This window comes from Paramormyrops kingsleyae, chromosome 22 (genome assembly GCF_048594095.1).
Source record: "Paramormyrops kingsleyae isolate MSU_618 chromosome 22, PKINGS_0.4, whole genome shotgun sequence".
NCBI lineage: Eukaryota > Metazoa > Chordata > Actinopteri > Osteoglossiformes > Mormyridae > Paramormyrops > Paramormyrops kingsleyae.
The window spans coordinates 6,617,501-6,630,447 of NC_132818.1; the positions used below are offsets into that span (position 1 = coordinate 6,617,501).

Sequence of the window (12,947 nt, forward strand, 5' to 3'; positions counted from 1 at the left end):
GATCAGGCCACAGAGATGCCGATGTCGTGGTTTTGGGGGCAGTGCTGCTGTGGTGGTGAACAGCTCTCCCGTTGGGTGTACGTCGGACAGCCTGGATTTGTGACCTCTTTGCTGACGAAGTTTGTTCATGTTTGCCATATTTTTGTAACTGATGCACTTTGAGCACTGATTCTGGCCTGTTTGGAAACTGTCAGTTGCTCCATGTTGCTTTAAAAACTCAAACAAAAGCGTTGGATATCAGACCTGTTTAATGCCTACCACATACTGCTACATGGCATTCAATCTAATATGACCGTCAGTCATTTCAAAATTACAGTCCTAAGTGGAATTCAACATAATATGGCTTGCCTTTAATTACTTCAAAGTTTAAGTCCTTTTCTCCTGGCGTTTCCAATATGCAGCCTATGGCCTTTTTATTTTTTTGAGTATTTTCCGCCATCTAGTGGCCATATGTGATTACTGATTCAGAACTGTAAAAGATTGATTTTTGATGTACAGTCGTTCATATTTAATAGTGAGTATTCTGGATAAATAATGATCATTCTGCTTTTTCCCCCCAGAATCCTTATCCCGCTGTTCGACCCTGACTCCGGATTGCTGGTGATGTCAGCAAAGGTGAGTAGCTACTTCATCCGTAAGCTGCACATTTATGCAGATGACATGTAAATGACATGCAAAAGAGTCACATGTCCAGCTGTGATCAGTTATGCTTTTGGCCGCCTCTGTGCCTCCACAGGGGGACAGTGTCATCGACTGCTTCGAGGTGTCGGCCGCTGAGCCCTTCCTCTCGCAAGGTGAGCCCGCTGTGGTTGTTTGCCATTCCCTGGCCCCCCCTTCACGCTGATGCCTCTCAGACAGATTCTCTTGGGCAGTTGCACATTCACACCATTACCTCCGTCTCTGTGTCAGTGAGCCAATGTCTGACCGAGACAGCGACCCGCGGCGTCGCCATGGTGCCCAAGCTGGCGCTTGACGTCGTGTCGTGCGAGGTGCTGCGGGTCCTGCAGCTCACCGACAGCTACATTGTGCCGGTCAGCTACCACGTCCCCCGCAAGGTGAGCCCTGACAGGCCTCCGACCTCTAATTCCGCCCCTTTGACCTTTGAACTCTACATGCAGACCCCAAAAGTTAGGTGCATTTATTTTGAGCCTTTTTTCTTCTTATATTGAACGTGTGACAAAGCAGTGAATGCATGAACCCTGCTTCATACCCCAAGTCTGCTTTGTACCCTGACCCTGCTTTGTACCCGGACCCTACTTTGTACCCGGACCCTACTTTGTACCCCGACCCTGCTTCGTACCCCGACCCTGCTTTGTACCCAGACCCTACTTCATACCCTGACCCTGCTTTGTACCCCGACCCTGCTTTGTACCCGGACCCTACTTCATACCCTGACCCTGCTTTGTACCCTAACCCATTCGGGACTCACCTTCTGTGACCTCTTGCTTAAACACTGTATCTGTAGCCAAGGGGAATAACACAGCAGAATGTTTTCACAGCGCTGTTTGTAAATTTTCCTGTTTGGAGCAGCAATTTTCAGTAATTAACATAAAAGCTATAATTAGAGGACGAGGGCAGCCCTCTCTCTGTTTCAACAGAGCTTTAATGCCAGTATGTTTGTTTGCAGTTTACGGTGTTGAATATTCCCCCCCATGGTTGCATATGCAGCGGTGTCACATGCTACCTGACTGGTGTCACATGCTACCTGACTGGCGTCACATGCTACCTGACTGGCGTCACATGCTACCTGACTGGCGTCACATGCTACCTGACTGGTGTCACATGCTACCTGACTGGTGTCACATGCTACCTGACTGGTGTCACATGCCTGACATCACCGCCTACAGTCGGGGAGGGGAAAGGGGGCTCCTGACTAAGAATACAGTCAGTTTGGCCAGATTCAGCCTTGGCACCACTTGGCACCACTTGGCACCATGTTCTCAGCATACCGGTTTATCATAAATGTTAACGCAGAAGAGTTTTAACACTGGTACGTGTGTCTGTGTGCCTGTATCTTCCAGCCTGGGCAGGACTTCCACGCTGACCTGTACCCGGACACTGTAGGCCAGACGGCGGCTATGACGGCTACAGAATGGTGGGAAGGTGGCAGCACGCCGGTGAGGAATCACCAGATTTACACTCACATTGGTTTATTTATTTAGAGGGCGCTTTGGTTCAAAGCGGCGTACCAGCGAGGTGCACAGTACACACAGTACACCACCAGCAAACAGCTGTCGAGCGTCCGACTTTGATAATCAGTCATGTACAGTTACGTCGTGACGAGTGTTATGGTTAGCAGGGAAGACAAAGAGCTTAGCCTTTCAAAGGGTTCACTCGGCAGACTGAAGTCCAAGCCAAAACTCTGGTATCCTCTTGAGAGAATGCTAGGTGGAATTGAATTTCTTCTGCATAGTAGTGCCAGTGGAAGCCATATGACTGGCTGAAGAGACCTAGAGAGGTAGTGCACAGGGAAAAGTGGTGGGACCCAGAACCAAACCCTGAGGCACACCAGTTGTGAACTGGGTTGACCTTGAATGCTCTGCTCCTGATGATACTTGGAAGGATCTGCCCACTTGGTAAGACTCAAACCATCTCAGCAACCTGTGATGCCCAGTTGAGAGGGTGGACATGAGGATCTGGTTGTTCATCATGTCAAAGGGTACGGATTGGTCCATCAGGATGCAGCTTGCGCTGGAAACTCATTTAGCCTTACAGCAACGTCCACACAGTTACTGACAGTACAACGACAAGGACTTCTTACCCCGGTATCTCCCAGGTCCAGAGGGTCAGCCTGCACCCGGCCAAGCGGCCACAGCCCAGGGCCCAGCCAGCCCAGCAGGGGGCGCCCAAGACAGCGCTGCCCCGGGGACGGAGCAGTGAGGTGAGTGACATGGGAAACAGTGCAAATCCACCAATGGGAAGGATGGGATTCATGTGACTCTGAGTGTGTGCTGCATTTGCCCTGTGGCTCAGCAAAGACTCTGGTCCAATACAAGTGAAATCGCCTTACTTACAGCTAGATATTTTACCTATGAAATGTGGGTTACTGTACAACACTGAGTGTGCCTGTCTTGCCTGTCCGGTCATGTTTTGGCTGATTTTGGTTGTTTGCTTGTGTGGTGAAACCAATAAAACCCAACATATTTCCTCTCTCGGTTGCCCACCACCCTCAACCCCCTGCCCCCACCGACAGGAAGCCCCTCCCGGCTGTTCCACCTCCAGCAGCCCCTTGACCACACCCACCAGCAGTGCCGCACCCTCCCGTTCCCCTTCTTCCACCAGCGGCCTGTCCTCGGGATTCCTGCCCAGCCCTAGCCAAAGCTCACGGGCCATACAAAACATGCTGGGTAGGGCGCCATCTCAGGCTGCCACAAGGAGGCGACATTGTTAACATTGTTATAAGGAGGGTACAGGGCACTTCAGTTTTATTCCACACTTGTCCCTCTTTCATACTCTCTTTCTCTCTTTTTCTTCTTCTGTACCCCACTCCCTCCTTCCCTCTCCTCCTCTTCTTTCACCCCTAACGCCCCCCCCCCCCATGCTAGGCCCCAGCTCGAAATTCCGCCACATCCAGGGCAGCGTCCTGCACCGTGACACCCACATCACCAACGTGCGGGGGCTCAACCTGACCACGCCTGGCGAGTCAGACGGCTTCTGCGCCAACCGGCAGCGGGTGGCCGTGCCCCTGGCCATCGCGGGGGGGCAGATCGCCGTGTTTGAGGTGCTGCCCGGCTCTGTGGGGAGGGAGGGGGTATAAAACTCATTAAAAAAAATAACATTATGTCTGTCTAAGTATGTTAGGTTAGCCAATTCAAAACATTTCCTAAAGTCACCCCAGTATTTGCAACAAGCATCCAATACACTCATGTATTTTTTGATATGACCACTGCCCGTATTATTTGGACATCATGAAGTGAACTTGGTACACTCAGTCAGCCACACTGCCCTCATGACCATCTGGCCGTGTATAATTATCCTAAACCTGTAGTCATATATTGGTGACTGACAGCATTGCTGTCTCCCATTCAGCTCTCTCGGCCTGGGAAACTTCCGGACACCACCTTGCCCACCATCCAGAACACGGTCAATGTGGCAGACCTGGCCTGGGACCCCTTCGACCCGCAGAGGCTGGCCGTGGGTAAGCATCTGGCCGGTGTCTCATCCTGGTCAGTCCACCATTGACACCCCTCACCTGTACTTGTCTGTTCGTCCATTTATTCTCTCTCTGCCCATTCTCTCTCCCAGCGGGTGACGATGCCAAGATCCGCATCTGGCGGGTGCCAGCGGGCGGCCTCACGGAGACGCTGACGGAGCCAGAGTGTGTCCTGCAGGGTAAGTTGGGATGACCCCGAGAAGGGGAGGGTCTCCATGTGGTGCTGGGCGTATGAGGCAGGCTGACTGGGGTCCCACCCTGCAGGGCACACGGAGAAGATCTACTCCATCAGCTTCCACCCCCAGGCTGTGGGCCTGCTGACGTCCTCCTCGTACGACATGACCGTGCGCCTCTGGGACCTGCAGGCTGGGAAGGAAGTGAAGCTCTTGAAGGGGCACCAGGACCAGGTGAGGCTTCAGGGTGGGTGGAGAAATGGAAGGCTCCTGGGGGGCTGTGGGAGAGGAAGGGGACAGGGATTGGAGGCGATAGGTGGACAGTGGGTGGATGGTAGTGATGGCCAAATGAAGCTTCATGAACCATTTGCTGTATATTTTGCCCCACTAGATGGTGCTCTTTGTTTGTTTTGGGGTATGCTTTGAGCCCTTTTTTAACAGAGAGAGCCATCGAGTGGGGTCAGAAAATACAGCAAGCTATTCATGAGGCTTCATTTGGCCATCACTAATGGATGGAAGGCAAAGGAAAGTGTGTAGCGCCTGGACCACATGCGAGGCTAGAGGTGTAAGCGCCAAAGGAGACCCACGCGGCATGATAACTGGTTATGAGTTTGTTCTACAGATTTTTGGGATGGCCTGGAGCCCAGACGGCTGCCTTCTGGCCACGGTCTGCAAAGATGGGAAGGTGCGAGTGTACGATCCACGCAAGTCTGCTGAGCCCGTCAAGGTATCTGCGGTCGACAATCTCCACAGCCAGTGACTCAGGCTTACCGCGGTCCTCAGGGTGGTCACTGGCCTCTCTCACCTCCTCACAGGATGGCCCTGGCCCAGAGGGCCCCCGGGGAGGCCGTGTGGTGTGGGTGTGCGGGGGCCAGTATCTGCTGGTGTCTGGGTTTGACGGGTAAGCACTACATGACTCTGCTAGTAATGTTCCAGTAATGTTCCCTGATAACCTGCCACTGACAGGAGTGCTTTAAGGCACGGGCTTACCCAGGCTACAGTGCAGGGGCCTCAACTAACCTGGTTTAATACCCCCCCACACTTTCGTCAGCAACTACACCATCATGGAAAATAGTGGGGGGGCTTTGACTTTGTTCATGTGCCCCTGACCTCTGATGGCAGATTACAGTCAAACCTCGGATTGCGAGTAACTTGGTTTGCGAGTGTTTTGCAAGACGAGCAAAAATTTTAAATAAATTTGAACTTGATAAACGAGCGAGGTCTTGCAATACGAGTATTACATATATGCTTTGTCTGCTGAGTGTCACGTGATCACAGCTGAGCCGAAGGTTCTTCTCTCACGCTGCAGGATTGTGGGTAACCGTCTCCCATGCTAGGTCTCAGTCGGCGTGTCTCACTCGTATAGTCAAAGTTTAGTAGAAAAGCACCACCCAAATACGGGCGTAGCAGTCCAAGCGATGAATCTGTTTAATGACAATGCAATGTCCACATTTCTGCAAAATGGAAAAGGAGGCAGAAGCGGCTGTCATAGGATAGGTTCCTTGTTAAAGTCGCACAAAAACAAAATGATTACAGGGAGCCAACAGATAGCAGTGATTCCGTTATAGTGAAAGTCGTCCTACAAAATAACCCTCCTCTTCTCCTCTCTCTCGTCTCCCTCACACCATCCACGATTCTTTTCAAAGGTAAAGTGCAGCTTAATTTGTTTTATGTATTTTTACTTTATATTTTGTATTAATCATTTTTATATGAATATTTCTGGGTTGTGGAACGAATCATCTGAGTTTCCATTATTTCTAATGGGAAAATTTGCTTTGATATACGTGTGCTTTGGATTACGAGCACGTTTCCGGAACAAATTATGCTCGCAGTCCGAGGTTTTACTGTATTTTACAGCCAGTGGCAAATGTTAGATGACTTTGTATTGGCTCAGTGCTAATGTCCCACAATGCCGTGCATGCTCCAATGCCCTGTCCACTCCCTTTGTGTCCCCTGTAGCCGCAGTGAGAGACAGCTTTACATGTACTCCGCCCAGTCCCCGTCCTCGGGTCCCGTGGCCACAGCATCCACCGATGTGTCACCCTCCACGCTAATTCCGTTCTATGATGCAGACACCAGCGTGCTCATCATCACTGGGAAGGTACAGCACGGGCAGCTTTGGGTGCCGGGAGCGGGGGGGGGACGAGGGCTCCAGCGACCATGTGTATGTCTTTCAGGGCGACACTCGCGTCTACATCTACGAGATCCTGTCAGAGCCTCCGTATTTCCTCGAGTGTAGCAGCTTCAGTTCTACGGAGCCTCACAAGGTACACCTCTGCTGATCCCGCCCCCACACGCAAAGCGGGCGGTCGGGGCCAAGGGGGCGTCAGCGTGATGGCTGCTTGCATCCCGTCTCCAGGGCTTCTCATTCCTGCCCAAGACTGAGTGTGAGGTTCGCAGCGTCGAGATCGCCCGGGCACTGAAGCTCAGCAAGACCAGCATCGAACCCGTAGCTTTCAAGGTGCCCCGTGTCAAGGTAATTGTCGCCGCCTCCCTGCTGGACATACTGATAAAAGGCGACTTTTTTCCATATTACTAAGTGCTTTATGACAGCTTTTCATGAAGAGCTCCACATGCATAAGCACCTGCTTCCTTGGGTCCTCGTGCTCCTCATGGGACACAGATGCATGTTGCCAGGTGAGTGCAGTGGTGAGTCTGTGCATGGGATTCACCGGGTCTGTCTGCCGTCTCGAACCCCACAGAAAGAGTTCTTCCAGGACGACCTCTTCCCAGAGACGGCAGTTTGGTGGGAGTCAACATTGACGGCCTCTTCTTGGCTATCAGGGTCCAACGGACAGCACCGCAAGATCGGTCTACGTCCCAAAGACATGATCCCTGGTGCGGCCCAAAAGCTTAAATGGGGACTTGAACAAACATCTCTATCTGTAGCCATTGTGCTGCGTCTTTGCCATACCCATGTTTATTTAGTCTAAAAAGTCCAAGATTGTACTATAACATTCTTTTATGTGTACCTTTGATCTTCCTGTACCCATGTCCCCCGCTGTTCCTGTACCCGTCTCCCTGCTGTTCCTGTACCCGTCTCCCTGCTGTTCCTGTACCCGTCTCACCTTTTTATCTGCTTGTTCCTGTACCTGTCTCCCTGCTGTTCCTGTACCTGTCTCCCTGCTGTTCCTGTACCCGTCTCACCTTTTTATCTGCTTGTTCCTGTACCCGTCTCACCTTTTTATCTGCTTGTTCCTGTACCCGTCTCACCTTTTTATCTGCTTGTTCCTGTACCCGTCTCACCTTTTTATCTGCTTGTTCCTGTACCCGTCTCCCTGCTGTTCCTGTACCTGTCTCCCTGCTCTTCCTGTACCCGTCTCACCTTTTTATCTGCTTGTTCCTGTACCTGTCTCACCTTTTTATCTGCTTGTTCCTGTACCCGTCTCACCTTTTTATCTGCTTGTTCCTGTACCCGTCTCCCTGCTGTTCCTGTACCTGTCTCCCTGCTCTTCCTGTACCCGTCTCACCTTTTTATCTGCTTGTTCCTGTACCTGTCTCACCTTTTTATCTGCTTGTTCCTGTACCCGTCTCACCTTTTTATCTGCTTGTTCCTGTACCCGTCTCACCTTTTTATCTGCTTGTTCCTGTACCTGTCTCACCTTTTTATCTGCTTGTTCCTGTACCCGTCTCACCTTTTTATCTGCTTGTTCCTGTACCCGTCTCCCTGCTGTTCCTGTACCCGTCTCCCTGCTCTTCCTGTACCCGTCTCCCTGCTGTTCCTGTAGCTGTATCACCGTTTTTTCTGCTTCTCTCTTACTCAGTGAGTGAGGCCCCCAAGGAGGCCCCTGTAAGGAAATACCTCCCTTCATCTGTCTACCTGGAAGAGAAGACAGATGATCAGAAGAAAGAGGAGGTGTGTGTGTGTGTGTGGGGGGGGGGGGGTACATTTTTTCCATCCTCACAAGGGGAAACTCAATTTTTTATAAAAAACCTGTGGCTAATTTAAAAAAAAATTCCAAAAGTCTTATATTTTGTTTACTTAAGGTTAAGGTTAGGGCTGGGTAGGGGTTAGGGTTGTCATTGTTGGGATTAGGGTTATGCATGGATGAATGGACAGTCCCCACAAAGATATGAATACAAACTTGTGTGTGTTTGTAGGTGCTGATGCTGTTAATGTTGCGTGTCAGGCAAAGCACTGTGTTTATAGTCCATGTTACGGTCATGTGACTGTGTTTATGTCTGTTACATGTAGCAGTGCTTGTGGGCTGTATGCCCGTGTCACATGACAGTGTGTTTGTGCCCGTGTCACATGACAGTGTCTTTCCCATGTAGCTGCTGAGTGCCATGGTGGCCAAGCTGGGGAACAGGGAGGACCCCCTGCCGCAGGAGTCGTTCCAGGGCGTGGATGAAGAGGAATGGGTGAGGCTCAGAGCAAGAGCCCCAGCATCACAGACAGACAGAGACAGACAGACAGAAACACTGACACACCACATACACACAGACAGAGACAGACAAGAGACAGACTGACAGAAACACTGACACACCACACAGACAGACAAACACACACACAGAGATATGCACACAAACTTGGAGACTGACACTGACTGCCCCCCGTGTCTCTGTGCTTTTCAGGACGACTAACAGACCGTCCCGGGTTGGGGAGGGTCTGTCACCAGCAGATGGGACTACGACACGTGCTGACCCTGCCCTCTCCACTTTACTGCCTTATTGCCGCTGAACGTGTCTGGAGCTGCCCCCCCATTCCTCAGCTGGAGGGTATACCTCATACAAACCCCTTTCCCTTCAGCCCTGTAACTGCATTTCCACTGCATCCTTACAGCACTGGCACGGGTGTGCTTCACCAAGGCAACCAGAGTCTTTAGCCCCCATTTAGCAATCAGATGTTAGGGATGCTAACACAATGCGTTCAGGATTTAGCCTGGCTAAGCTAATGTCGCCCCCCCCCCCCCCCGCCCCCCCCACCTCACCCCACCCCAAACCACTGACGTTTGTCAAAGGGGAACCAACTGGACTTCAAGCGTACCATAACAGTCCATGTTTGCTGTCATGTGTGTGGTTGGCGACTCTTTGTGTGTTGGACTGTACCCCTCACCTCAGACCTTGTATTTGGACAAAAAACTGTGCTTCCTGGTCTTTTTTTAATGTGCCATATGCATCTCACTCCTGATCACTCTTGTGAAACACGTGCAATGCTATCTGATTTAAAACTATGTGATTTTCTCATGAATGGCACATTTGAGCAGAGGACACTCTTGCAAATCAGAATCCCACCACAATTAGTTAATCATTCAATTAAATCACCCACAATCCCCTGCAACACTGGCATGGCTGGTCACCATTGTACAGCTCCCTGCATTCCACAGAGTAGTTTCTGGCATTTTGCATTCTCTCTTGTTTACAGGGTTTTCGGGATTTTTGCCGTTGCTCTGTCGGTTTTGCTGCCTGATTCCTATGTAGGGGTGAGACACTGGCACTGAACAACAAACAAAACGATCCATCCATCCATTTCCAAACCCGCTTATCCTACTTGGTCGCGGGGGGTCCGGAGCCTATCCCGGAAGCAATGGGCACGAGGCAGGGAACAACCCTGGACAGGGGGCCAGCCCATCACAGGGCACAAAACGATCTAAAATAGTAATATATGTTTTGGGGTAGTTCCTTAAAGAAAATTAATAAATCTCGACTGGCACACTTCGTAACAATCGTTTTTTATATAATGTACACAATAACAATTTGAACGCAAATCATAAAACGTTGTATTTTTTTCCATTTGGACAATAAAGTCACTTCAGAAACTCGATCCATCAGTGTTGAAACTGTCTTTGCGAAAGACATGCTCGTATTGTGGGTTTGTGAGGGTAACTTTCAGGGATATTTTGTCAAAAGACTCCTTTTGCATCGGTGGGTATATAGATCTACTCTTTCATTGGAACCAAAATGGGCATTTTGGAGGGTAAACCTCCACATCCAGTTATATGCATATATCCTACTTATGTGCCGCTTTTTATTTTTCACTTTTTTAAGCCGTGTTAGCCGGAAACATATTATTCATCAGTAGAGATTACATCACGGTTTTTGTATGGTTGTTGCTAAAATAAGCATTCCTTTACGTTTTAATTTTAATAATATTCTTTCACTTTTGCACCTGTTATTTTACAGTATTTGCTGTGCTAACAGTCCAGTCCACTGTTTCATTCCCTATTAAGTCCATATAACACAGACAGAACAATTTCTGCTTAACGTTGTCTGGTAATCTTACGTTTACAGACGCATGACTGGAAAATGACAACATGTATATTGCACACTCCCGCCTAAGACACATTTCATGTGTTTTCTGCTTGTCTGCGAGTCGGTTTGTGTCTAATTCTCAGAAATATCCTGCATGGTTTTGATGGAAAATTACTTGCACTGGTCTTACCGGAACGGGATTTCTTAAAACGTGGGACTGTGCGTTTTATTATTTTTTTCTCTGTCCAATATGAGTAGAAATAAACACCGTTTAAAGTAAATCGTCTCTGTGGTTGGTTTTCATTTTAAACCAGGTTTAGCATATTTTTTTTACTGTACAGAGAACCCTGCAAATGTCTTGCTTTCAGAGGGACGGGATGTTCCCCGATGCATTTCACCTTCCACCCACACGGTGACGCCGCAGAATTTTTAAATGCGGGATTTGAGCCTCTGTGATTCGTTGACGGTGCCGCCCTTTCAACTTTGACACCACAGTGACATTGAAAATATACGGCATGTGCACGATTTCACCGATGTTAATGTCATAGATAAAACACGAAGCTACTGGAATCGTCCTGGAATAAGGCATGGTAAGATGTGAAATTTAAGTGTTTAATTTGTGGTGAGCTTCACGATAAAAACGTGCGTGATAGCGAGATTCCGCTGAAATGTTACATCTTGCTGCGACGTGTATGTCATATAATATATAATACATCAGTAACGTAGAAGCAGTCGCGCTTTAAAACCTTGTCCGAAATGCATAATTTTTTTTAGCTATCTACGGGCCTCACACCGTGACATCAGTCGAGAAAAGCCGCGTTAGAATGGCAGTGAAACGTGTGGCTTTTAAAGGTCAGCGTGGATTAAATGTTTGCCCAAGTGTATGTGAAGCTGTCCTCTGTCTCCCGTAATTCCCCCGTCTCCCCCGTAATTCCCCCGTCTCCCCCGTGTCACTTGTCCCCCCCCCCCCCCGACTCTCCCGTCTCCGCTGTGTCACTTGTCTCCCCCTGACTCTCCCGTCTCCCCTGTCTCTCCTCCTCCCCCCCCCCCCCGACTCTCCCGTCTCCGCTGTGTCATTTGTCTCCCCCCGTCTCCCCTGTGTCACTTGTCTCTCCACCCTGACTCTCCCGTGTCCCCTGACTCTCCAGTCTCCCCTGTCTCTCCTCCCCCCCCGACTCTCCCATCTCCGCTGTGTCATTTGTCTCCCCCCGTCTCCCCTGTGTCACTTGTTTCTCCACCCTGACTCTCCCGTCTCCCCTGTGTCACTTGTCTCTCCACCCTGACTCTCCCGTCTCCCCTGTGTCACTTGTCTCTCCACCCTGACTCTCCCGTCTCCCCTGACTCTCCTGTCTCCCCCGTGTCCCCTGTCCGGATTCAGGCGAAGTACCTCGCCCAGATCATCGTCGTGGGCGCGCAGGTGGTGGGACGCGCGTTCGCGCGGGCGCTGCGGCAGGAGTTTGCAGGTACGGTAAGGGAGCATAACGCAGACGTGTCTCAAATCGCCTTCAGCGCTCACTGGTCAAATTTTCAGTCTTTGTGGTAGGTCTCTGAGTTCTTTCGCTCAATTTCTGTTTCATGCCTCAGCCAGCCAGGCCGCCGCGGACGCCAGGGGGCGGGGGGGCCAGCAGTCAGCCGCTGCCTCCAGCATCTCAGGGATGAGCCTGCAGGAGGCGCAGCAAATCCTCAATGTTTCAAAGCTGTCTCCTGAGGAGATCCAGAAGGTACGTACACAAGTTTTCATCCCTGACAATAAAGTACACTGTCCAGGCTGCCTGCAGAAATGTTTTCTATTTGATCTTCTCACTCTCAGTTTTTTTTAATGTTTTATTCTCTCTTTATTTCTTCACCTGTTTGCACTTTTTACAAACACTTTTTTTTTTACAAATATGAAAGGCTTTTTCTGGCTCTGCTCCTCTGTGTGTGATTTTGATCAACTTATCATGCCTGTGCCTCACCCAACAGAATTACGAACATCTGTTTAAAGTCAACGATAAGGCTGTTGGTGGCTCATTTTACCTGCAGTCTAAGGTGAGTGCAGGGCTTGGCTTGTATCCTGTTATCTGAGTCTGCTGCTAGACATCAAATGTGATCAGAGGAAATCCCAGTGCACATCGGTCTGTTCGTCAGAGGTCGACGGGCCTTTACGTGAACGTTTTTGTGTTCTGAATCTCACATTCCAATTAAGTTTTACTTGGGGACATTCTTCTGAAAAGTGCATTTTCTTTAAATCGTATGCGCCTGAGATCCAGGGAAATAAGCTTTTTAATGCTGATTAAAATATTGATCTGATAGGAAGAGGAGGTTGGCTAGGCCACACCCCCACATGTGATGTCATCTTTAAAGGACAGCAGGGCCTAACAGAGTGACCTGTGTCATATGAGCGATTTGGGTAAAAACATAATGGCCTCTAGAGGACAAATATGAACTGC

General features: G+C 49.8%; 1 protein-coding gene across 4 annotated transcripts in view; it reads left to right on the forward strand.

The window, feature by feature from the left end:
- LOC111843232 (mitochondrial import inner membrane translocase subunit TIM16-like) overlaps positions 1-12,947 on the forward strand; it is an 80,301-nt gene that overhangs the window by 66,630 nt on the left and 724 nt on the right. For 2 of the 4 annotated variants that reach the window (XM_072705119.1, XM_072705120.1), the window contains 19 exons: positions 561-615; positions 737-794; positions 910-1,055; positions 2,022-2,117; positions 2,777-2,881; positions 3,194-3,347; positions 3,546-3,721; positions 4,030-4,138; positions 4,246-4,332; positions 4,418-4,560; positions 4,949-5,053; positions 5,142-5,227; positions 6,286-6,427; positions 6,504-6,593; positions 6,686-6,802; positions 7,029-7,164; positions 8,091-8,182; positions 8,602-8,688; positions 8,902-9,241. In XM_072705119.1, coding sequence (XP_072561220.1) covers positions 561-615; positions 737-794; positions 910-1,055; positions 2,022-2,117; positions 2,777-2,881; positions 3,194-3,347; positions 3,546-3,721; positions 4,030-4,138; positions 4,246-4,332; positions 4,418-4,560; positions 4,949-5,053; positions 5,142-5,227; positions 6,286-6,427; positions 6,504-6,593; positions 6,686-6,802; positions 7,029-7,164; positions 8,091-8,182; positions 8,602-8,688; positions 8,902-8,910 — 1,993 coding nt within the window. In that variant the 3' untranslated portion in view covers positions 8,911-9,241. Of the gene's footprint in view, positions 1-560; positions 616-736; positions 795-909; positions 1,056-2,021; positions 2,118-2,776; positions 2,882-3,193; positions 3,348-3,545; positions 3,722-4,029; positions 4,139-4,245; positions 4,333-4,417; positions 4,561-4,948; positions 5,054-5,141; positions 5,228-6,285; positions 6,428-6,503; positions 6,594-6,685; positions 6,803-7,028; positions 7,165-8,090; positions 8,183-8,601; positions 8,689-8,901; positions 9,242-10,958; positions 11,109-11,896; positions 11,982-12,102; positions 12,240-12,480; positions 12,547-12,947 lie in introns of those variants that run through there. The other 2 variants (XM_072705121.1, XM_023810723.2) reach the window with 2 other exon arrangements.